The sequence below is a fragment of the Pectinophora gossypiella genome, chromosome 7 (assembly GCF_024362695.1).
Source record: "Pectinophora gossypiella chromosome 7, ilPecGoss1.1, whole genome shotgun sequence".
NCBI lineage: Eukaryota > Metazoa > Arthropoda > Insecta > Lepidoptera > Gelechiidae > Pectinophora > Pectinophora gossypiella.
In genome coordinates this window covers 238,287-261,855 of record NC_065410.1, presented here as the reverse complement: position 1 = coordinate 261,855, position 23,569 = coordinate 238,287, and the positions used below count along the sequence as shown (strand labels likewise).

The 23,569-nt window shown below is 44.2% G+C and overlaps 3 protein-coding genes across 15 annotated transcripts; 1 reads left to right on the top strand and 2 right to left on the bottom strand.

Annotated features, from left to right (window-relative positions):
- Nucleotides 1-685: 685 nt before the first annotated feature.
- Nucleotides 686-5,301, top strand: LOC126368554 (neuronal acetylcholine receptor subunit alpha-5-like). 2 transcript variants are annotated; one of them, XM_050012576.1, is made up of 6 exons: nt 686-767; nt 2,203-2,390; nt 2,809-3,126; nt 3,329-3,585; nt 4,260-4,467; nt 4,830-5,301. In XM_050012576.1, the coding sequence occupies exons 1-6, from the start codon at nt 716-718 to the stop codon at nt 4,938-4,940; spliced, it is 1,134 nt and encodes a 377-aa protein (XP_049868533.1). In that variant the 5' UTR covers nt 686-715; the 3' UTR covers nt 4,941-5,301. The 2 variants fall into 2 exon arrangements, with proteins under 2 accessions (XP_049868533.1, XP_049868532.1); XM_050012575.1 differs by having other exon boundaries at nt 4,260-4,476.
- A 10-nt stretch (nt 5,302-5,311) lies between these two features.
- LOC126368263 (ionotropic receptor 75a-like) lies at nt 5,312-17,480 on the bottom strand. Its single transcript, XM_050012160.1, has 13 exons — nt 17,441-17,480; nt 16,882-17,019; nt 12,413-12,610; nt 11,305-11,486; nt 10,365-10,664; nt 9,671-9,786; nt 8,893-9,062; nt 8,388-8,627; nt 7,939-8,147; nt 7,064-7,186; nt 6,099-6,247; nt 5,747-5,879; nt 5,312-5,486 (listed from the first exon to the last, which is right to left on the bottom strand). Exons 1-13 carry the CDS (start codon nt 17,478-17,480, stop codon nt 5,409-5,411), a joined length of 2,076 nt encoding a protein of 691 aa, XP_049868117.1. The 3' UTR covers nt 5,312-5,408.
- A 502-nt stretch (nt 17,481-17,982) lies between these two features.
- On the bottom strand, nt 17,983-22,700 carry LOC126368550 (solute carrier family 52, riboflavin transporter, member 3-A). Of its 12 annotated transcripts, XM_050012568.1 has the most exons (6): nt 22,500-22,665; nt 22,171-22,269; nt 22,015-22,045; nt 21,793-21,920; nt 18,536-19,637; nt 17,983-18,399 (listed from the first exon to the last, which is right to left on the bottom strand). In XM_050012568.1, coding segments are annotated over exons 4-6 (1,338 nt in total). In that variant the 5' UTR covers nt 21,795-21,920; nt 22,015-22,045; nt 22,171-22,269; nt 22,500-22,665; the 3' UTR covers nt 17,983-18,165. The 12 variants fall into 12 exon arrangements, 8 of the variants coding, with proteins under 8 accessions (XP_049868525.1, XP_049868524.1, XP_049868523.1 ...); XM_050012567.1 differs by lacking the exon at nt 22,500-22,665 and having other exon boundaries at nt 22,171-22,482; XM_050012566.1 differs by lacking the exons at nt 21,793-21,920; nt 22,015-22,045; nt 22,500-22,665 and adding an exon at nt 22,683-22,700.
- Between the last annotated feature and the right edge of the window lie 869 nt (nt 22,701-23,569).

Genomic DNA, 23,569 nt, shown 5'->3' with positions numbered 1-23,569 from the left:
GCCAGGAGGGCGCAACCATTAAAGTATAGTGATCCCAATTTCATTTTCCTCACAACGTAATTATACGGCCACATTGAGGGCCTACTCTGTCTGGAAGGACTGTGTCCACCGCCACAGTTCTTCATCAAATATCTTAATTTCTTTTTATTTTCAATTGAGAGCTGTGGTAGCCCAGTTGGTAGAACGCTTATGCCTCTCACTTTAAAGTCGCAGGTTCGAATCCCGCTCAGGCCTAAACCAATAATTATCGAATTTGTTTTCGAATTCATGTTCGGATCATAAATTACGTCACGTGCTCACTGGTGACAATAGCCAAGTGGCTTTCCTCACGAGAAGGTTCTCGAGAAATGCATTTCGAAGGTATGTGACCTAACCTGTATTGTATTGGTTTTCCCTTCGCGGGTTGGAAGGTCAGACAGGCAGTCACTTATGTAACAAACCGGACCTGTCAAATCTTCAGGTTAGGTAAGCGGACCACGTGAAAAAGGTGATAATGCTAGTTACTATTTTCAATTGTAGTGTCGGTCACAATTCGGGAATGCAAATCAGAACCTAACTACTTACTTTAAAAATACATTATCTAAGTTTTCTAAGTATTAAACCTGAATGCGTTATAACACAAACCCTGTGAACGTATAGGTTGGTAACCCCTGCCCGTGTGCATCTATGAAGCTGTGTGCCGGCAGTGTGTAGTGGTGCGGCGGCTGCTGGCAACATGGCGCGCGCTCTCGGTGTGTCGGCGCTGGCGCTGCTGGTCTGCGGATATGGTAACACCACCACATTGTGCAGCTTAGCGATACTGGTTGTAATAGGGTTGCAAGGAAGTAGCAAGGAGTCTGCCTGAGTGACATCACAATAATACCTCCGTTTTACGCTTTGTGATAACATCCCACGCAGATCGGCGAGTCTTCTCAGCAGGATGATGGCTGGTTGATTTCAAGAGAATGTGTCATGGTGTCAGTGAGAAGAAAAGTGATACTAGTGTCAATAAATGTATTGCATCCCTATACCATATAAATGGAACGTTAAACTGTGCAAATGTTATGTAATAATTCCGTATAGACATCATACCTAATTATGGCAATCAGTTTAGAGAAGTGTCACGTGTTGTTGCTTGTGTGAATGGTTTCGATCAACAAGGACACCACTTTTGATAGTCGTTACATTGTTTATGTCGCAGCGCTGCCATTTGTTCGGTCATGTAACATGTAGTCAATGCGATATCTAAAGCGACAATAAATCACGGCAAAATCCGAGTTCCGAATACGCGTAATACTTACATCGCAGTGTCACGGGTGCTAATCCTGACTTGGGTTCTAAACACGGAATAGACGAAAGACGATAGAAAGGACCGTATGAGAACCATTGTCGCCGGTTCACCCCACGCTCTTTTCTTCCACTTCTGCAAACAGATAACTACGACAACTCTACTGCTTCTCAAATTCCATAGCTAATTTACCGGCAATGCATATTTTATGCGATAGGCTGCAATTTTATCATTAAGTACCTACTTTTCGTAAGATATTGCATACAAAAGTATTTTTTGGATAAATAGCCGATCATACTAAGGTTTTTAAATTTCCTGTGATAAGGAGGGATCGCCCTGTATGAGAATCGATATACTTAATATGTTTTTTTGGCCTGCAGGTAATAATTAAAGCACATAATAACGAGTTCTTACCGCGTTTAAATGGGGATATGAGACTCCCAGGTTATAATGTTGAAGACGACCTTTTAAACATATTATCGCGGAGCTCCGTGTGTCGTAAAGTTTACGGAGAATTCTAATGTTTAATTCGTTTATAATATTAATATTTAATTAATTTATATTTGTACGCCAACTGGCAGATCACAGCGCTCTAACCTATATATGTATAACACCCTACTCTACCTGTGTTTCACAAATAAATCATTTTGTATTTGTATTTGTACGAGTGGAGTACAAAGTTGAAGTTTCAACTTTTTGCTCATACTTGCACGCCGCGCGTTCCACGCGCACTTGGCACTTCCAACGTCTTTCTTCTATTCTGTGGTTCTAAATAAATTCGACTTTATCAGTTTGAATTCATGTTTGCACATGCAACGTAAACATAGCTGACGAGCAGTGGGTGTAATTATATACTATACACCTCTGCTTATACCTTCGGGAATACATGCTAGAACGTTTTGAATTTTTGATGTAAGTACTACTCGATGTATTAGGTGTGGGTGAAGCGTCGTGCGCATGCGCGAACACGTCCTCAGCCGCGGCGCTGGACTTGCTGCTGGGCGAGTACGACCGCGCCGCGCCGCCCGCGCCTCTGGTGCGCGTGCGGCTGGCGCTCGACGTGCGCCACGCCGCCGTCGACGACGCACACGCCGCCATGCGGCTGCTTGCTGACTTCCATATGGCTCGTATTCATCTTCTCCCTAGCGTTACACCATATTATCAGATTCCCCTAACCTACCCTAAGTGACAAGTCCATCTAAGTCTACGTGTATGTCAGACTACATGGTTCAATTTATGTAATTAGTGCACCTACTTATGTTACTTTGGCTGAATCCACACAAGTTACAAGCAAAGCCTACTTACATGAAGGCGCGATGTTTGTTGTCACCTAATGTATACCTGGTTGTCAATTAAGTACAATTGCTGGACACAACAAAAATACGTACTTATATGTGGTTTTGTATCTGTACAGATCTGCAGTCTTTGACCTGTCTATACACATATAGTTTGAAGAGGCTCTAAATGTTATTGGATCAAAAACAGCTCTTACCTAGTCACTCAATGTAACTCATATTTCAAAGTCGTCTTCCTTCCCCCAGAGCTGGCAAGACAGCCGCATAACATGGAACGCTTCAGAGTGGGGCTGCGAGTGGGCGCTGACGTCGGTGGAGCGGCTGTGGCGGCCGGACGTGGCGCTGGTGAACGCGGCGGCGGCGCGGGCGCCGGTGGAGCCCCTGCGGGCGCGGGTCACCAGCGCCGGCGCCGTCAGCTGGGTGGACAGACTCGACGTCGCCATCCCCATTTCCATGGACCTCGGCGACTGGCCCAGAGATATACAGACCGGCGTCTTCAAATTCGCCTCCCGCGAGCACACCGCTGATGAAATTGACATCACTATCGACCTGGATGATGTACAGGTAATAATCTAGGTTTATACGCTTTTCTCCTTAACGTTTCCAAGTCGTGTTACGTGCACCAACTCACGTGAATCGTAGACATCACCATTTTTATCGGTTTTGGCGAGCTGTTTTTAATTGTTTAAAATGAAAGAAAAATGTCGCGAGTTCTCTCAATTCAACTTCTAGTATTTTCTGATGAGGTGACTGTTAACGATTCCAGTACGCGACAGTGTTCGAGTCGGGCGCGTGGGAGATAGTGACGCTGGGTGGCGCGGCGCTGGCGTCGCAAGCCACGGAGGCGGGCGCGCGGCGCGTAGCCACTTGGTCGTTGGCGCTGCGGCGGCGGGCGCCGGCGCTGGCTGCGGGCGTGCACGTGGCTGCCGCCGCTGCGCTGCTGCTGCTGCTGGCAGCCGCCATCATGCCACCGGATGTCCGCGTGCCTGTCGCCGCTGCCGCCGCCTTCACCCTCGCTATATGGTAAGGCAATGTTGGCATGTTCCTACTATGATCTATATTCTTATTGACACACGTCGACATCGATCCCTGTCTCGAAGCTCTTTTTTAAGAGACACAACTTCAACCGAAATAGAGTTCAGATCCAGTTATGTTCTCTGTTGCCCTTCTTCTTCTGTTAGTTTTGATTTTCAATGACTGTTAGCGTATCTATTGTGTTCTTTGTACTTCATCGGCATCGTTGAATTCGCAGGAATCCTTTAACCCAGCTCGATCTCGTCAATAAGTGAAGGAAGTTCAACGAGTTGCTGCTTGAGATTGCTCGGATTTCATTCAGTATTGTACTTACCTATCGCAGGACGAGGTGTCAAGTAGTGGCTGGGGCAGGTGACGGCTTTGGTGACGCAGGTGACGTGATGTCAACAATGAGGACATTTCCTTAGTTCTATCTGAATCAAGTTTACGAAAACCTGGCTCTGCAATTTTAGTACAGCCGAAGTCGAGACACCGTCCACTGTACAAAATCATTGCAATTGTCCTGCAAGAAGCGCACTGCATTTCTAAATTATAAAATAAAAAGGTTGTTAACCACTGATCATGTTATACACCACCGATGTCCGTGTGTTTCCGATGTCTATATAACTATGCAGCCATTATACTCGAGGAAGAGTTTTGAAAGGTGTGGTTATGATGTGCAGGCTGGAGGGCGCTGTGTGGCAGGTGGGCGGCGGGTCGTGCCCGCGCGCTGTGCACCTGCTGGGCGCGCTGTGCGGCGTGAGCGGTGCGGGCGCAGCGGCGGCGGCGCTGGTGGCGCGGGTGGCGAGGCTGGCTGCGCCACCGCCCGCGCGGCTGCGCCCTCTGCTGCTGGCGGCCAGCAGGCTGGCCGTGCTGTCGCCGCCGCCTGAGGTCAGTCTGGTAAGCGTCCCTCACGTAGAGGGCATAAAAGCGAATGCGCCGCCCGACGCTCTATCGGGGGATTCAAAGTGGATAGCCAAAATTATCTATTTTATTCTAGAATCAACAAAAACTAAATTTATTTCGAAAAAGTCGCTTTTTAAATAGGTATGACCTACATAACGATGTTTCTGTAAATGTTGCTCTTTTGTATCTTTATTTATTTATTTATTATTAGGGGGATCAACAGCATTCACTTACTGTCTAATCCTTAAACTAGACCCATCCTAGATTCCTTTGTCCTTTCCTTTTCATTTATAAATAGCTATATTATAGTTCTAGTAACATGTGAATACGGGTATGTTTGGCGACAGGGTTCGGAGGGCGAGTGCGGCACGTGGGTGGCGGCGGCGCGGCTGCTGGACGCCGCGCTGCTGGCGGTGCTGGCGCTGGCGCTGCTCGTCATACTGTGCCTCTACCTGTAGAGGACCGCCACGCGCTCTCCATTTTGAGTAACACAAGTACCAAGAGTACCAACCACATGAAGACACAGACAGTGCGTCCAGGTGTAAACTAATAAGTAACTAAATAGTTTCAGTGAAAGTGATACTTACTTCACAGAATATACTTAGCCAATAAACGTTGCAAACTAAATGATCTACAGAGTAACACCTTTGTCCTCTCAAGAGAGTACCTACATATTCATCATCCGTGAATAAAAATAGAAAAAAAATTAAAATGATTAATTTTATTTCAGTAATTTTTATTGTGACTCTAATAAGTATCTACGTTTAGTTGTTTCTAAAACAGACTATTTAATTAATTTGAATAAATTAAATGAGAAAATTCTTCTTTTCTTCCTTTTTGGGGACCTGGGAACAATGAAGACGTCCAGTCACTTCACATATGCCTAATATCGAAATAGAAATATCTACTTAAGGAATATGACTGACCTATCTCCGTTTTAATCTATGCACGAAGCATTCCGCAGCAAGAAACACCGTCGACAGAAGAGCGCCTATTGCCAACACCTGGAAAAATATAATTCTTATAACTCTTAGTATCGGTCTGTAGGTAGCGATATAAAGTGTGAACTTCTGTCTTGTGTGGTAGAGCATATCGTCCCTGTATAGAAAAAAACACGTAAGTACCTACTAAGCGCCTTAGTTTAAATCCAGGTAAGTACTTGTGGTATTAAGTTTTATCCGGATTAATTAATTGAAAAAATATTGTTGATGAAAATCACATCAGAACGTGAGTTTTCGAATAGGCTATACGGGTACATACAGACCTGTACGCAGGGCAGCACGTCCTGTATGGAGACGCTGGCAAACCCGCCGGCGCCGGCGTCGCAGCGCGGCCTGCTGGCCATCCAGATGTGGCGCTCGCGCGACATCAGACCCGTCTCGCGCTGCCACCGCAACCTGAACACGAACTACACTAACTGACTGGTACACGCAACTCACGCTTGTTATGATGGCCAGAGCTACAGTAGACATTTTACAGCTGGAAGCTGGTTTATCACGTAGTTTTGTTATATCCATCTTAGGACTTCAGGTTAGGTGAGGTCGCAAGTTGTCTTCTGTTCCCTAACGACTCTGCCCTATAGAGTGACTCTACAGAGGTTACAAGGCAGCAGGCACCTGGCCGCGAGCAGCTCGCGGTACCCGGACAGCTTGCGGATGGGCACGGCCACCATGGGCAGCGTGAACGCCGGCACCTCCTGCAGCGCGCACTTCTCCCGCTCCGTGAACGTGCGGATGACCACGTCGTAGCCAGCGCTCTCCTCCACCTGCACAACATGACGACGTACCCGTAACTACTAGCACGCCAACGCACTAAACATTGCCTTGTTGGCCAGTAACAAAGAACATAACATAACCTCACTATATCTCAATGGGGTAATCACAGTTACATCTATCACAACATGAACTAAGTACCCACACTTCACCGAGCTTTCTGTTAGACCAACGTGATAGGTAGTAAGCCGTATCGCCGTCTATAATGGTTGAGCCAACTGTTTTACTGAAGACTGCACTTAAGATAAATTAATAACTCATTGTAGCAAGCCAATGTACAACAGGGACTCCCAATGACGTCGATTATAAACTCATGTTAAACTACGTTCACATGGCAGATAGATCCCGGTGGGGACATATCACAAAAATCACTTTGTGATCCCTAGTTTGGTTAGGACATTACAGGCTGATCACCTGATTGTCCGAAAGTAAGACGATCCGTGCTTCGGAAGGCAGGTTAAGCCGTTGGTCCCGGTTACTACTTACTGATGTAAGTATGTAGTCGTTACATGAGCCATGTCAGGTGCCTTTTATCATCATTGGCCTTATACGTCTGTTTCAAACGATTTATAACGTCATTGCCTCGAAGAAATGCACTTTCTGCACCACTTTGCACTAGGGGCCTTTGGCGGCTCAATAATAACCCTGACATTAGAATACCAACTTCATCAACCCATACGATAAGAAGATGGCAGATGGTTCCATATAAAAGACATCAACGAGCACGCCCTGCAACCGACCTTAACGCACTTACCAACAAATCTTGGGATTAAGTAGTTAACATTTATTATTTGAGATTTATAGTGAACCTGGAAGGCGAAGAACTCGGTGCGCACGCGCGCGATGCCGTCCACCACGCTCATGTAGGCGCGCTCGCCCAGCGGCAGCAGCTTCCTGCGGTACAGCCGCTGCGTCGCCGGGTCGTTGCTCTCCTACAACACACAGACAACTTAAAAACAAAACAATGTATACACAGACAACTTGTACTTATTACGATTCCAGATATAATCATTAAATATTTTTTTTTATTTATTTATTTTTATTCATTCATCATTACAGTATTACCAAAGTTTCTCATCTCACCTACAATATATTTCTTTAGTATGTATTCGCTTGATACAAGACACGAATGATGATTTAAATTAAATAACATAACTGTAGTAACAGATAGCACCGAGTAGGTTTTAGCTCTAGCGCCAGTATAGTTTATAATGACGTGATATACCTAATAACTACTTCACACTACACGATGAAACTAATTGATCCTGAGTTTTAGTTAAGACTCTTGAAATAAGTACTTACCTAGTAAGTATGTATCAGTACTAGTTCAAAATGATTACTAGGTTCTTATCACGATCTAGATAATTACACACTACATAAAGTACACACACAAAACAAAACAAACATTATTTATTTATCATTAGATTACGAAAACTCCATACAAAAATTTCGTTGTTAACGTCTGCCCTCTTATGTGAGCGAGCGAGACAAACAGTCCGAGCACGCTCCCTTACGTTTAGACAAAAGTGACACCCAGCGACAGGGTGACATAAATCTATCCCGGTATCTATACAAATTGGTGCAGGACGGATATTGTAGGACGGAGCCTGTAGGTACACACGATCCTGGTCGAGAAAGTTGGTTACTAACAATTGCTAAATAGAAACGTGCAGGCGTTACACACCGCGAAGTATGTTTTCTTGTAGGTGGTCTCCTGGACGGCGAGCGCGATGGTAGAGCGCTCGAGGTCGGCGATGGTGCGCAGCGCCGAGGACGGGGCCTGCAGGATGGCGACGATCTTGGCCGAGTACGCCGTGAACGCGAACAACGCGAGCAGCAGCGCCGAGTACATCACCAGCCGCGCCGACACCAGCGCCGGCGTCACGTGGAACCCTGCCCAGGGGATGTATTTTATTTACAGTTACCTACGGCAGCGCAACCACTACTTATCACTGCTTTAATAAGTCTTTATACCTACTTACTTATGTTGATACACTACACTAACAACGTTAATTTGATCTCTTTCAAACATAACCTCTCAGACGATATTGTCTTAAACTGAACCGGGCAGCAATTCCAATACTTTGAATCGACAAATATGACATTATGTATAATAAAATAAACAGTCAACACCTTGTTGACAAATGACGCCGATAGCAAAAGTATAAGCTTCCCCGGGCGTGACGAGCAGCAGCGCGGGGTCGGCCTGGTCGCCGTGGTCACGCGCCCGCCGCGCCCACGCGCCCAGACCCGCTAGCAACAGCGCGGCGCCGGCGCACAGTCCCGCCGCCGCCGCCCACACACCGCCGCTGAACGGCAGCACGAACACGTTGGTCACTGCCGCCTGCGCCGGCTGCCGGAAGATGAAGAAGCCTCTGTGGAGACCGTACGGTGTTTCATTTGATATATGTATTAGTATTATTCAAAAACATTGAACGTCTTTTTTATAACAAATCCTTTATCACTGAAAAATTGCTCAAGTAATGGGTACACATTTGTAGTAGGTAAGTGCCTATACAGATGAGATATATATTAGTGATCCAACATATTTAAGGACCTATTATGGAAAGTTGTCTCAACCTAGAGCTGTAACTACAGCTGCGGGTACTCTACGGAGCCGGCTACCCCGTTGTACAGCACCTGAGCACGATGGTCTCGGCGACGTAGTCGAGCACGCGCCAGCGGTCGCCGCGCATGAAGATGGACGCGACGCCCAGCTCCACGTCGCGCCGCTGCAGGAACCCCGCCAGCCCGTCGAAGGACCCGTTGCGCTCCACGCCGTACAGGTCCACTTGACGCATGTTGTGTCTGATACAATGCAAATTGAAAGTAGCCTCACAACAGCTGTGCAGAAGATCTGTCTTCTTCACCGTATCCGATTACAGGAAGGCTTTTATTCTTTTTTGATTCGCCAGAGTTGAAGTTGACGTTGAACTGGGAACAGAGTTTCTGTGTGTAAAGTATTTTTTTGACGTTACTTATTTTATATTTGCCGCATAATTATGACATTCTCTACTTGGCCGGACAAATGAGGAGCGCTGAGGGCTCTGACCCGGTATGTGTTCAGTACAACGAGTAGAGTTAAGTACTTAAGTAAGTTTTAATTCTAATCTAACACTCTACTTTACCTTCAGCACTCTGTCAATGCATAATGTAAAAACTCTACTTCAATAATAACGTTATGTTGGCAGTTGGACCGCAAATTACATGAGATTAAATAATTATCGTGAGCCGCTGGTTTCGTTCGATGTCATTCACCTTAGATTTATTTTGATTTAGGAGGAGTTAGGTAAGCGGACCCTGTGAAAAACGGGATAATGCTAGGAAGGTGATGAGTTTTTGAGGGAAGACGACGAGAGCAGCTACATAAACCCATAACGATCTCAAAGTAAAAATAATCTAAGTAATAATTATACCTAAAGTGTAGGTCTTCAGCGAGCAGCATCATCAGCGGGTAGGTGACCTTAGGGTAGGTGTCGATCTGCCGCGCGGTCAGGTCCTGCCAACCCCGGAAGTGCTGCGGCTGGCTGATCTGTACACACGTGACGTGGTCCAGTCACAAACATTAATATGTACATTTTGGTACCATGTCACATTAACTTTTTTGACAAATTGAACTGTAAGTCTCACTAAATATCAAATATGTTAGTGCGACAGAGTCCTAAAGTGGGTACATTATATTGCTCATGACTGTACCAGTAGGTAGGTATACCTCGCTCATGCTCAATGAACATCATTCACAGAAAGAACAAAGAGAAGATCTGAAACCTCCCAAGAGTTTAATATTTGTTATTTCTGTTTTCTCTGACTAATTCGTTTATGTACATTGTACAAGCAGTCAATTAAACATTAACATTGAGAGATAAATGATGAATCTCTCTCATTGTATTATTTGCGCTAATCGACTTTATACTTACCTGTCTGCATTATAGAGAGCAAAATGACTCGCCACTGCCTACGTTATCCGAGCAATAACTAAATACATCATTCTATGATATGTAACCGGACATATAACAACCGACTAAATTAGTAAGATAGGACTAAAAAAAATTCTCCACCATTTCATTAGAATAAAAAATAAGTAGGTAATAGCAAAATAACGTAACGTACTATAGTAGCTGACGGCAGAGTCACTCCTTGGAGGTCCTTCCTCCTGGCGACGGTGGTGGGCTGGCGAGCCCAGTACTGTGGGAGCCCCGCCGCCGCGGCCCGGTCCACCGCCCAGCGGGTGAGGACTAGTGGGCGGCCCACCTTGACACGGTACACGTCCACCAGCTGCTCCGGCGTGGACCACGTGACGTCGCCGTCCGGCAGGATCTGCGCCTCGGAGAGCACGTCCCCCAGCGAGGAGCTGTCGTTGTGCAGCACCAGCCACGTGTGCCGGTAGTGGAACGCGCGGCTCTCCGACGCCTGAGTTGTTATACAGGTTTGGTATGGGACTGCACCTCTATGAATCCTATGTATTTATAGTAGGTTACTTACTTAATGGAGAATATTCACTATTTTTGAATTTTATTTTTCTGTAACACAATTGAAAATTTAAATATGTGTGAAAGAATTATTTTGATACGTCAATTAGTTTTCAAGATAGAATTGTAAAGTGAGCGCGTGACGTCATTTACAACACTCGTTCAGTCCGCTCGCATTATTTATTCCGTACCGCTGCTGCCACATGTTTCGTTTTCATATTTGACAAGGTCTAGGGAAACGTGTGGCAGCAGCATTAATATCTGTTGTATTTGAGGAACGTAGCCTGGAAAGTCTAGACTAGACATGCCCCGTTTGTTATAAGTATCATATCTCGGGCACACTCGGTGCACTGCACAGATTAATGCACTAGTATACGTAGGTACATATCTTTCGAGAGTCTTTTCACCAATAGAATTACGTCTAGTTTTCATTAAAAAGCCCTCTTACACGCAAGCAACACTTTGCTAATGAAGTCGTCATTAGTTGGCGCTTGCTGCCGAGACGCGCCATGTGCAATTTGGTTGTCTCTTTCGACAACAAAGTGCTACTCGCGTCTAAACCTAAGTTTAAAATCTGTCACTGTCATCGATGGTGTAAGTACCTGCTGCAGCACGCGGTCGGCGCCGGCGCAGGCCGCGTCGAGCAGCACGCCCTCCCGCCGCAGGCCGGCGGCCGCGGGTACGCGCGCCGCTGACAAATCCGTCTCTATGCGCACACGCACCCCCGCACGACTACCCGCCGCCATGAGCTCTTTCACCTCATCTAGACAACACATTATATGTACAGTCACGAGCATTAATATGTATATGTATACACTTTGGTACCATGTCCCATTAACTTTTTTGACAAATTGAACTGTAAGTCTCACTAAATGTCAAATATGTTAGTGCGACAGAGTCCTAATTATATTGCTCATGATTGTATACTTAATACTTAACTCGTTCCCTGCCAACTACGAGTATACTCGTAGTAGCTGATCTGGCATCCACTGCCAGCTACGAGTATAGTCGTAGATGTTTGTATGAGATTATTAACAAGTCCTTTAGGATTGGCAGTGGATGGAGGGCAACAATGAAATATTTGACATTGGAATCAAGACATAGTTTAATCAGATAAACAAGTTACATACATTTATTTTATGAAAAATTAAGTGGAAAACATGAATGAATGATATTTTTTGAAACAATTTGGAGGAGATTCCTCATCATTGCTGTCAACATCTATCCAATCATCTTCTTCCTGCGATAATGGTGTTATAGGCCTAGAACCGGAGGGATCTTCTTCATCAATAGCCGGTGAGTTCAAATTAGAGACCACGTCAACATCAATATTGGGAGAAGCTTGTGGTATTACGTCCTGATCAGGTGAAGCCGCTTGGGATCGTTCCTGACTGGCTGGTGGCGATTCAGTTGCCTCAGGTGGCGGAAGTGACCTGGAGGGGCGCCTTATAAAAATCTCATTAGACGAGCCGCTACTGCATTCATCTGATTCATCGACTCGGCGAGTGGACCTGTCATTTGATGAGGTAGCTTTACGAGGTCCCGGCTCAACTGTCTCCTCTTCCTCTTCACCGCCTTGTGATTCCTCATTTGATGATGAATCATCCGATATGCACTTACTACGATATTGTGGTAGCATGGAAGGACGACGACGTGAAGGAAATATTTCTTCGGAGGAGTCACTGTCACCACAATCTTTCGGACTAATTGATCCAGGACGAGCGTCAGACTTTGAATTTTCATCCGATAATATATCCTCGTTTTCACTCTCAACAGGTCTAGCTTGTAAATGAGAGCCACGACATGTCTGGTGCGGTAAATCCTCTTCATCAGCCTCACTTGAAGATTTTCCTGATTGAGGTAGTTGGTAATCGTCGTCGTCGTCGTCTGGAGAGAAATCTCCTTTACGGCTATCATCAGATTCACTTAGAATACACCTCTTGTGCTTACGTGACATCGTAAATAATAAAGAAAAGCTGTTTTGTTATGATAATTAATCAGCGCAATTAATATCAATCACACGATCGTAAACAAACTGCATAAAAAATGCAAACCGCGTGGTTCTCGCTCGCGACACGAATAATCCCGATGTTTTACGATCGCAGCCGAACTATCCGGTGCATCGAAGCTCGCACGAAGCGTCCCGCTGTCAGTTGCTAATGAACAGCATGCGCTGCGGGTGTTTTCGCGCCAAATTTGTCTACGATTATACTCGTAGGTTGGCAGTGGGGTACAAAAATCATAGCTAATTGCCATACTACGAGTAAACTCGTAGTCCGTACTGGGCTCCATTGCCAACTACGAGTATACTCGTAGCTAACATTTTGTATGGTGGCAAATACCATAGGAAATATTTACTACGAGTATACTCGTATGGCAGCGAACGAGTTAAACTTAATCCTTGTGCGATAGGCGATCTAGTCACGGTTCCGTAAGAGGTATTTTCCACCGCAAGTTTCGCTTAATTTCGTCCATTACACACGCTGTGGCTACTTGGCGAAATTACATAACCCTAAAAACTATATCCCTGATACGGTAAAATCAACATAATATGAAACAAGAAAAGACCCCTGACATTCTTCCGAATCCGAGTAGTGATGTTTAGTGATAATCAAACTCTTAGGGCCATAGAGCAACACGGACCTCCACGATGCGTTGATTGCATGGGTGATTACTTCGACTACAATACAAATAAAAAAATTATGAAAAAAAATTATGAACATATAAGACCTAATATTTTAAATACTGGCAGTTTTTGCCATAATGCGAATTGTTTTTTAGACATAATGTGAGCTCCTTAATTTTAATTAATAAGTTAACAAATAATTACCAGCAACAATCAATGCGTGTTATTACAGTAGTGCATTAGTGGACCCACAATAGTGCTGAAAACCGAAATACACAAGGTGCACTTCGAGCCGGATATGAACCAGCGAAATCGAAATAAATTGTCTTCATTTTAAAGAGGCATTAATGTATGTCTTGCCTAGACTAATATTGGTGACCGTCGAAAAATGTATATGCTCATTAAGTGCCTCATACCTAATTGTTAAAGTGTAACGTAGGTACCTACCCTTATAGGCATAAGGGTAGGTATCTATAATGGTAAGGTTACCATTATAGATTAAATTAACGTCTTAATTTCGTGTAAATGTAATCTACGTACCATTCATAAACAATACAGGGTGTTAGTGACTACGTAACGAAATATTTGAACGAAGATTCAGACCATTTATCTGAGTAGTTATCAAGTGGAATTTTCCGTCGTAAAAGTATGAAATTGAAAATAATTGTAAAAAACATTAAAATGTTCATGGATTTTCCGACAGGAAATCCCACTTGATATCAACTCAGAATCATGGTCTGAATCATTCCCCTCAGTATTCATTACGGTATCACTAACTCCCTGTATACAGTCATATGTTAAACTATCGCAAGCGTTGCAGTCTTCCACTCAATAGCTAAACTTTATAAGTTTAATCACAATTATTAAAATTCACCCGCTTTGTGATAAAATTACGTTATTTACCTATCATACATACATACATAAACTCACGCCTATTTCCCACCGGGGTAAGCAGAGACTATAGAATTCCATTTGCTTCGATCCTGACACACTTCTCTTGCCTCCTCCACACTCATCAATCGCTACCTAATTAATTAATTACCTATCATAAGTTATCATAATTACGTATTGATATTCACATGGATTTGGAACACAACACCTACGATCGCACGTACTACACCGTCGACACCTGATAAAGCGCCCTTTGGATCCACGCGCACTTACACCGTGACGTGGGCCGCACGGCCGCCTGTCACACCGTGCAGTAGCAGCTGCGGAGGCTGGATCGTTGAACAATCAACACTGGGGTTTGGTGCACATTTATCATCTTGCCTAATTTGTTGATTTTGCCCTTAAAAATGTCTACCGGAAGATGCCGGTTCTGATCAAAATGCGCAAATAAAAGAATTATTTATTTATTATTACATATTCACACACATTATCATAACAGGCCAGGCCCAATTCGATAATGCTTAATACAGTCCAATTACAACTAAACATAAATCAATAGATAACAAAAATAATAATCAAATACATCATTAATAATTCCCATAAATAAAAACAAAATATTAGAACATTATTAAATTATTATTTCAAAAATTAACAATTAGTCAAATTTATAATCAATTGATATTTTAAATTAGTCAATGAATTCCTAGTTCCTAGATCTTAAATTCCATTTACCTACTTAAGTACTCTAAAGTGACAACCGTAAATCTCGACAGAGTACAAACAAATACATCCAATTTCATGGACACTGCGTTAATTATATGGAGGGCAGTGGTGAGAGGCGCATAGCGTAGCACGTTAGTTCTCGCCGTCGGAACCACAAACACCTCATTTCGTGGCCCCCTACGCAGTCTTGCGTTAGGTACTTTGACGCCTATACCTTCCAATATTTGCGGATTCGTCAGAAATCCCCTAAACACCTTGAATACATATATAGCGAGAGCCAACTTTCTTCTAACTTCTAACTTATTATACCCCACCATTCCCATAACAAAAAGGGTAGGATACATAAGGGGATAAAACGGATATACCCCGTAATTTTTATAATAAAGATAGCGCAAGAATTTATTTTGTATCTTTTCAAGCATGCCTATGTACTTAGCCTCATTGGGGTCCCACACGATAGAGCAGCTCTCTAGCCGGCTTCTTACCAGTGCATTAATTAGTTTGTTCGCGAGGTGCAAAAAGGGTCAATTAACTAAATTTAATAATTTTATTACAACTTTAGGTTAAATTCCGATTGAAAATCTTACTAGCTTACAACACAAAGAATTAATTTTTCGTTTAATCGAGGATTAAGGATTCGAAATGGCCCAACTACAAATAAGTATTGATTTGTCAAAAATCAAAGTGTACCTATACACTCGCAGACACTGCTTAAATCGTCTTCAGTAGACGGAGGCTCACGGTGACGTTTTTAGTAAGTACTTAGTAAAATTGTAATAAAAGGCGATCCTTAACTCCATAGTTAGGCGTCGAGAGTTAAGGATCGCCTATATTCATGTAACAAGCGTACCTACTCAACTCCTCGAAAGTAAGATTAGCATTATTTTGCGTAAAAATCAAAATGGCGTCCTCTAGAGGTCATAAATGACCTCTACATTCACATCACCCAACGACCTTTCTCGAAAGAATTTTTTTCGTCCTTAATTTATGACCTCCAGAGGACGCTATTTTGATTTTTACGCAACGTATATTTTATAGCCTATAACCACCGGACGGGCGGACGATCCAGACACGTGGTTTAGAAGTTAGGTGGTAACAGACGTGCATACACACATAGCAATCAAACACATAACCGTCCTTTTTGCTTCGCCGCAGTTGGGTAAAATTGTGAGTGAAAACTTGTTCATAATATATATAACGAACACATACTTAGATCTTGCTAATTATGAAGTAATTATGTATGTATGTATCGCAAGTTTCTCGTATGTTGACACCAACGACACTGTGCGTCTTTGTACTACAACAACCGCACTATTGCTATCTGAACATCCTTTTCCTGTTTGAGGAAACACAATCAATGTGTCCAAGACGACAATTGCCTAATTTAGCTACTTATAACTAAATGATCTGTTTAGTTGACATGGTTTTTGGACTTTTTGGGATATGGACATTCTGGGATATGGACGTTTTGCACCCGCTGGACATTTCGGGATTTGGACCTTATGGACCTAAAGGATGGTTTGCTAATGTAACTATACAGTTACTTTACTTAATTAATATAAAAGTTTCATAGACTCTGTTTTGAAAACAATTTTGCTAAATATTATTTAAAGTGTTCTGTGCTTTACTCTTTATTTATTTATTTAAGTACATTTCACGACTTAGTTGTTCTCTTCTAGTTGTTCTCTTACTTTCCTTCTGTGCCTTTGCCTATTGTGCCGTGTCTTGTATCGTGTGCAATAAACTTTTCTTTCTCTTGGGTTTTCTTTTTTTTCCTTCTTTCAGTGTGGGATTGTTAAATAACGGAATTTTAATTCAACCCGCCGTCAACGTCGCACTATACTAACGAATACCAGCCATAACGCTAAAGTAACTATAAGATTTTCACCTGGGTTACAGATCGTGTCGATAACATTACCTGCACGCCAGCACAGGAAGGCGGTGAGCAGGCTCAGCTTCTTAGACGCAAAGAACAGGAATATAAATTTGTTCAGCAGCATAGTGCGGCGTGGACACAGCGCCAACCTGTATAACTTCCACTGCAGCCTGTAATGATCTGCGGCGGACGATAATGACATCATTTAAATTATTCTAGCATAATGACTAGTGAGTAGTGACCGTGTGCGCTACCATGGCAAGCCTATTTAGCAAGAAATTGGTATGTTTTCTTGACATTAATAAACTGTATCTGTAGCGAACAATGCTAGTGAAATACATATGCTAAGTTTATATGAAATGTAGAACGCTATATTTGGGTTAATCTGTGAATTGCCCTTAATATTATAATTACCTATATCATTACCATTACTTATTGAGTCATCATCATCTCAACTCGGTATACAACGGTTGTAGGACCCGGTGCGACTAATTAACTTAATAGGTCGTAATAAGAAGTTACGTCCGGTGCCAACACAATCCACGCGTTATTAACAACAATGGGTGGGCCTGTTAGTCTGATTAGAGTTGCACAATCAGACCTGGGATCCCTGCACTAAAGCGGCACTCCACTTTTCCCATGTTGTAGGTGCAATCTTGTTACCTAGGTGACTAATGATTTGTTTAACAAATATTTGCATGGAAGTGTTATCTACAGAACAATGTAAATTAGCATAAAGTCACACCCGTGTTCCTACCGGGGTGGGCAAGACCACAGGGCATAAATAACCGGCAGTCACTCGTGCTTTTCCCGAGATAGATATGATGAACCGCATAGTGACTCTTTATCACTCTTCGTCGATACATGTAAATTCACTACACGATGTGCAGAACCTAGTTTAATACTATACTTACACATTATTCTCTGTATAATTTGTAGAAAACGGTGTTTGCGAATCAATTGTCTAGCACCGTTACCTTAGCCTGATCGCGACCGCGCGTGTCGTAAACTATTATCGTCGGCCGTCCAACGGACAGATTAGCCGGCACTTGGTACTTTATGGTTCTCTTTTGATACTGTTTCTTGTAGATAAGTTAACTTCAAGGTAATTTTAGCTAGAGTCCACAGAATAAAACTTCAGTAAAAATTTCAACAAATAGTTTAATTGTAAATAACAGTCTATATTACTGGTTCTATAAGTCACTAGCCATTGACGACACTCGAAAAGTTTATTGTCCATCCGATGTGGTGATTAGATCTCCTCACTTATTGCATTTTTTGTTTTGCCGTCGGGAGGGCGGTCGGTCAGTCGCAGCACCTCACATATTACATTGCATTTTGCTTTGTAAAGTTCGTCGTCAGTGCGGGGCACTGGTCGGGCTGCGTGAAGAGTCCCGTGTAGTTGACGAGCGCGAATAGCAGCAGCGAGCCCGCGGCCGACCCCAGCTGCGTGGCCACGCCGCACGCCCTCATGCCGCGGGCGCCCCCGCTGCGCGCCCAGCCGTACACCCACATGCGGGCGTACGACACCGCGCCCACCGTCCACACCCAGCACAACACCTGCGGACCACGCCACCACGGCACGTCAGCAACATGACAACCAAATCACGCGAACGGAAGACAGATATCAATACAGAAAATGGAACGTATTTCAAATAGACAGTATATAGTATTGCTAAAAATATAAGGTACTCACAATAACAATGACTCCTACGGTCTGGTCTCGCAGCGGCGGCGCCGGGCTGAGCAGCGCCGTAGCCAGGATGTACCCGAGCGACGGCAGCAACGCCAGCAGCAGCGCCGCCAGCGCCCGCGGCGACGCCGGCCGCAGCCACACGCCCGCCAGGCACGCGGCCGGGTTGGCCATGGCGCCCAGCGCCGCCGCCAGGTGGTAGGCCTGCGCCCCGTACGGCATGCACGAGTACGACTGCACGGACGGCAGCACGCCGTTGGCCAGCGCGTTGAGCGCAACCATGAGCGCCAGCACGGCCACCCAGCGGCCGCCCAGCAGCTGGGCGCGCGGCGCCGTGGCCTCCTCGTCCTTGGCCGCGGCGGCCGGCGCCACGCGCTCCGACGCGAAGGCGTGGCTGCGGTCCACGGCCGCGAAGCTGGCGAGGCTGGTGGCCGACAGCGCGCCCAGCAGCAGCAGGAACACGCCAGACCCGAACCGCGGCGGAGGCTGCACGGCCCAAAGCACTCCGTCCTCGCCCACCACGCACTCCGGGTCGCCGCCCACACCCTGCGCAAGCGCCAACAGGCTGGGCACGAACCCGCTGAGCCCCTCCCCGACGAGGTACGTGGCGAGGTACACGTCGCGGAAGTGGCGCAGGTACGGGTAGAACAGCACCGAGCTGGTGCAGCCGACGAGCGCTGCGCAGAATGTTAGCACAAGAAAGGCGAGCGAGCGGTCGGCGCCGAACATATGCGTGGTGTGCGTGTACACGAAGGCGTTGATGACGAGCGCCAGCGTGCCCACCGCCAGCAGCGCGTAGATGTAGGGCGAGTCGGACACGCGCGGCAGCAGGCGCCGCAGCAGCGCGTACAGCAGCAGCCCTACGTTGGCCAGCTGCACCGCCAGCGCCATGGACGCGGGCAGCGCCCAGCCCTCGGGCAGGCGCTCCACCAGCAGCGGCAGCTGCACGTACAGCCCGTTGACCCCCAGCCACGTGCCCAGCCCCCAGCCCGCCAGCAGCGCGTCCAGCGCCAGCCGCCGCGGTGCGCCCCACATGGTGTCGCCGCACTGCTCGCCCTCGTCGCCGCCGCCCAGGCACGGAGCGCGCTCCCGCTCCTCGTTCAACCTACGCAGGCACACACCCCGGGTACACTTAGCTTTCTGTGTACGGTTAACTCTAATTGTGTGTTTTTTTTATTGAAAATCGAATCGACGAAGAAGTGGAAAATTATAAACAATTAACGAATAGCTGACGACGGCTGACGTCTGCTCGCGACGCGACCTAACTAACAAATATAACTTGTACTACGCCGCGACGCCGGTACCGCCGTATCTTTATTGCATTATCCATCAGTTGTCGATAAGCAATTACGTGAGATAAAAACAAAGTCTTAAGCAGTGGCGGCCCTAGGGCGGTGCGAGCGGCACCAGGCGCTCTTCATGTATATGCAACGGGGGCGAACCAAGGCGAACTTCTTGCTGCGTTGCTCAATATTTCAAACACCTGTCAAAGATCTGTTGTTGATACCCGTTAACTTTGGGTAGACGACATTCAGTAACAGAGAAATACTTTTTCAGGAAACACCACGGATGTCTGTGCTTTCAGAAAGATCTATCACATCGTGTAAATCAGACCTCTTAGTCTTAGTGACCGCAAACTAACTTCATTGGGTTCGATTGCGGTCACATAAAACTCATACAAGCACCATTTTGAGGTCTCGCACCACCGTGATGCCTTGCTAGGGCCGCCACTGGGCTTAATCTATATCATTGCCGTGGTGTCGAGACTGAATTACAGTATAAATAGTAACAGGACAACAAGAGAACATGTCTTGTATAAAAGCCGCAGAAATAAATATAAAATCATGAAGTTATTTATCATATTTTTTATAAGAATAAGTGTTTAATGAGCAGAATGTGAGCGCGCCTGACGTAGTAAGTGTAAGTACAACATCGGAAGAAACCGCACGCTGACGCCGACCAGCGGCCGCGCGCATTGTGATTGATTAGTAACACCTTCCCATCAATCGTACTCTTTATCTTAGATAACCTCTACTATTATATTAGCACAAAATAATAAAGAAAAAGATGTTAGCGGACACCCGGCTCAAAAAGTTCACAAAAATATTTTCATAATATTTTATATCAATGGTGTTTACTTTTTTGTTGAACTTTTGAAACCGAGTGTATCGGCAGAAGCATATGTATATATATGTATATATTATGTCCGTGGCGGGCAGTGAGCGGTGCACGACGTACCTATCGACAGCGACGGCAATCGCGCGGCGCAGCGCAGCCGGGCCGTGTCGCCGCGCCGCCGCATGCCGCGCCGCCCGCCGCCCGCGCCCCGCCCGCGTCGCCGCCGCGCACGCGCCGCCCCCGCCGCCCGCGCCCGCTGCCGACATCTCGCACTTATACTGACCCGCCACCGCGCACGCGCGACCACCTCCTGACCCGCGGTCCACTTGCCCACTAGCAACTATCACTTTCCAATCCACCAAATTGTGTTCACAAAACTAAAACTTCCTGAAGTCGCTTCTTTAGTTGTACACACGTTCAACAAACGTGGACTGCTGCTAGTAAATTTCCGTGATATGAGTGTGGGCAACTGAACTGCACTAAATGAAACCACTACAGCCTCTCATTCTTTAGTCACATCGAGATAAGAGACCGGTGTTTTGGTCAGTTTGAATGATTAGTAATACATAACAAGCATAAAAGCACATTAAGCACACAATTATGAATGGATATTAAAAATGGGTATAGCCACAGAACAACATCCACAGATGTCCACAACAACTCAAAAGAGGCCCGGCAGCTTATTATCACTTATACAAACAACATGTCTCTTGTCCCAAATTATGTAGATAACATCTCTCAAGATTTTGAAATCTTAAATAAATAAAACTTTGAAAACCTTCCCAATTTTATCAGTGATATCAAAATATTTACCAAATATTATCAGACCTATTTCAGAGTTTGTTAACTTACATTTGACTCTTTTAAACAGTGTCTGAATACTATAAGAGAAAACATGATTAAGAGAGAAATAATAATTCAGGATGTGAACCACCACTACCACAAATGTCAAGAGAGTTTAATGTACCTACTTGACCCATTTTCTATTGAATGCAACAAGTACCTATCTCTGTATCTCTAATTAATCCTTACTACAATAATTATTACTTATCTATCATGCTGTTGATGATACAATGACCCCAGCACATTAAGTGTTCTCTAAATAATGGGAACAATCTCAAAAGAAGTGGTAATACACTTACATTTAGATTCGCAAGTTAGGAGCTCAAGTGGTAGTTTCAAGAAGTTAATTAGAGGCAATTGGCAGACAATGAGTGAGCGACGTGTCGCGCCTGACAATGCGAGTCAACAGCCGGCGCAAACACGCACACTGTGCAAACACAACATACAAGCACCAGTTTTCTAATTAGCAAAGAACAGATAACAATACCTACACAATGTGCAAGTTTGTCTGAAGTCTCTACCTCAATGTGTAAGCTGCTGAGTGTTTACAACCTGAAACCACAAAATTGTGCTGTACTATATGAGTGAGCTAGTGAACCAAAGCAGATGTAACTAGGTACTTGAGAAGTTGCGAAACTACAGAAAAAAGAAAAGTATTATGAAATCTGCAGTCTCACCTAGTAACCTCGTCTGATAGGGTCATTGAACACGTGCTGTGATTTCTCTTCAGTCAGCACAGTATAGTAGGTAGTCAGCAAAAACCTTTGAACTTGCACCTAAATTACATCACCTTGCTTTTCATCACAGTAAAGATATGATTATTATAAAATTTTATTTTAAACTGATAGCCTTGTATATTAGTATCCCAATTATATAAAATATTTTGTTAAATCGGAGTCTAAGGAGCATGAAATCGCCTCCTGTTATGTTAAAAAACAAGCCCGAAATCTATTTCGAAGGCTAACATATGAAGGGTATTTTATAGTAATCTTTACCTAGATCTTACCGAACAATTTTCATTTTAATTTATTCAAGAAATGCTTGGGAATCGAATGTAAACACGCACTAAATTGTTTTATTATATAACTTTATATAAAGATTTTTTCACTTGTAATGCTGTATTTAATAATAAATAACTAAAAGTTAATATGCTTATTGATAATAACCATATCACTCACTGTAAAAATACCTTGCTTTGACGTTCAGATCAGCCAGCTGACGTAATCTGACAACTGTCTTTGCATTTATAAAGATCGGTTTACTATATAGTTTATGATTCATTCATTTTGCCCATTTGAGGGTCAGGCTAAGATCATAAGACCATGCTGCTTTATAGTTTATGAATGTTATTAGGTTTGTAAGACTACAACTCAGGGAAGGGATTTGTCGTATAAATAATAACTTTATATTAGTATAACAAGTAAATCTTTTATTAAATAGAAATATAATTTTAACATTATCAATAACAAAGCCGTACGTTTTGGCGCTAACTACAGACTGCGAATCCTCGAGTTGACAGTTGACATCTCACGTCAAACGAGAGGATACGTTTACAGAGCGAGTTACTAATACGAGTAATTGAAGTTAAAATAATTTACAATAAGTATAACAATATTTTTATAACTAGGTATTTGTACATTCAATTATTATATTAATGCAGGAATAATTGAAACAAACATAAAGATAACTATTAATGTATACCAGCACAACTGTAATACTAGTGTTATTTGTAACAGTTTATAGCCCATATCATGAAGATCATAACAGGTTCCATCTTATTACCTATTTATTCGTATCGTAGATTCGTATGGTTCCATACATTTATGACTCAAAAAGGGGAAGTGAGAATGTAGGTTTTTTACAGTGTCAGCCAAAGGCCTGGGGCCTGTTTAATAAAACTTACAATTGTAAATTACAATGACAATTTGAGCTGCTTTACGATTCCGTACGTACTATCACTTTTTTAATATATAAAAGGAGAAATTGACTGACTGACATATCAACGCACAGCCTAAACGGCTAAACGTAGGCACTTGAAATTTGGAAGAGACGTAGCTTAGGTACCGTGGAGGTGCA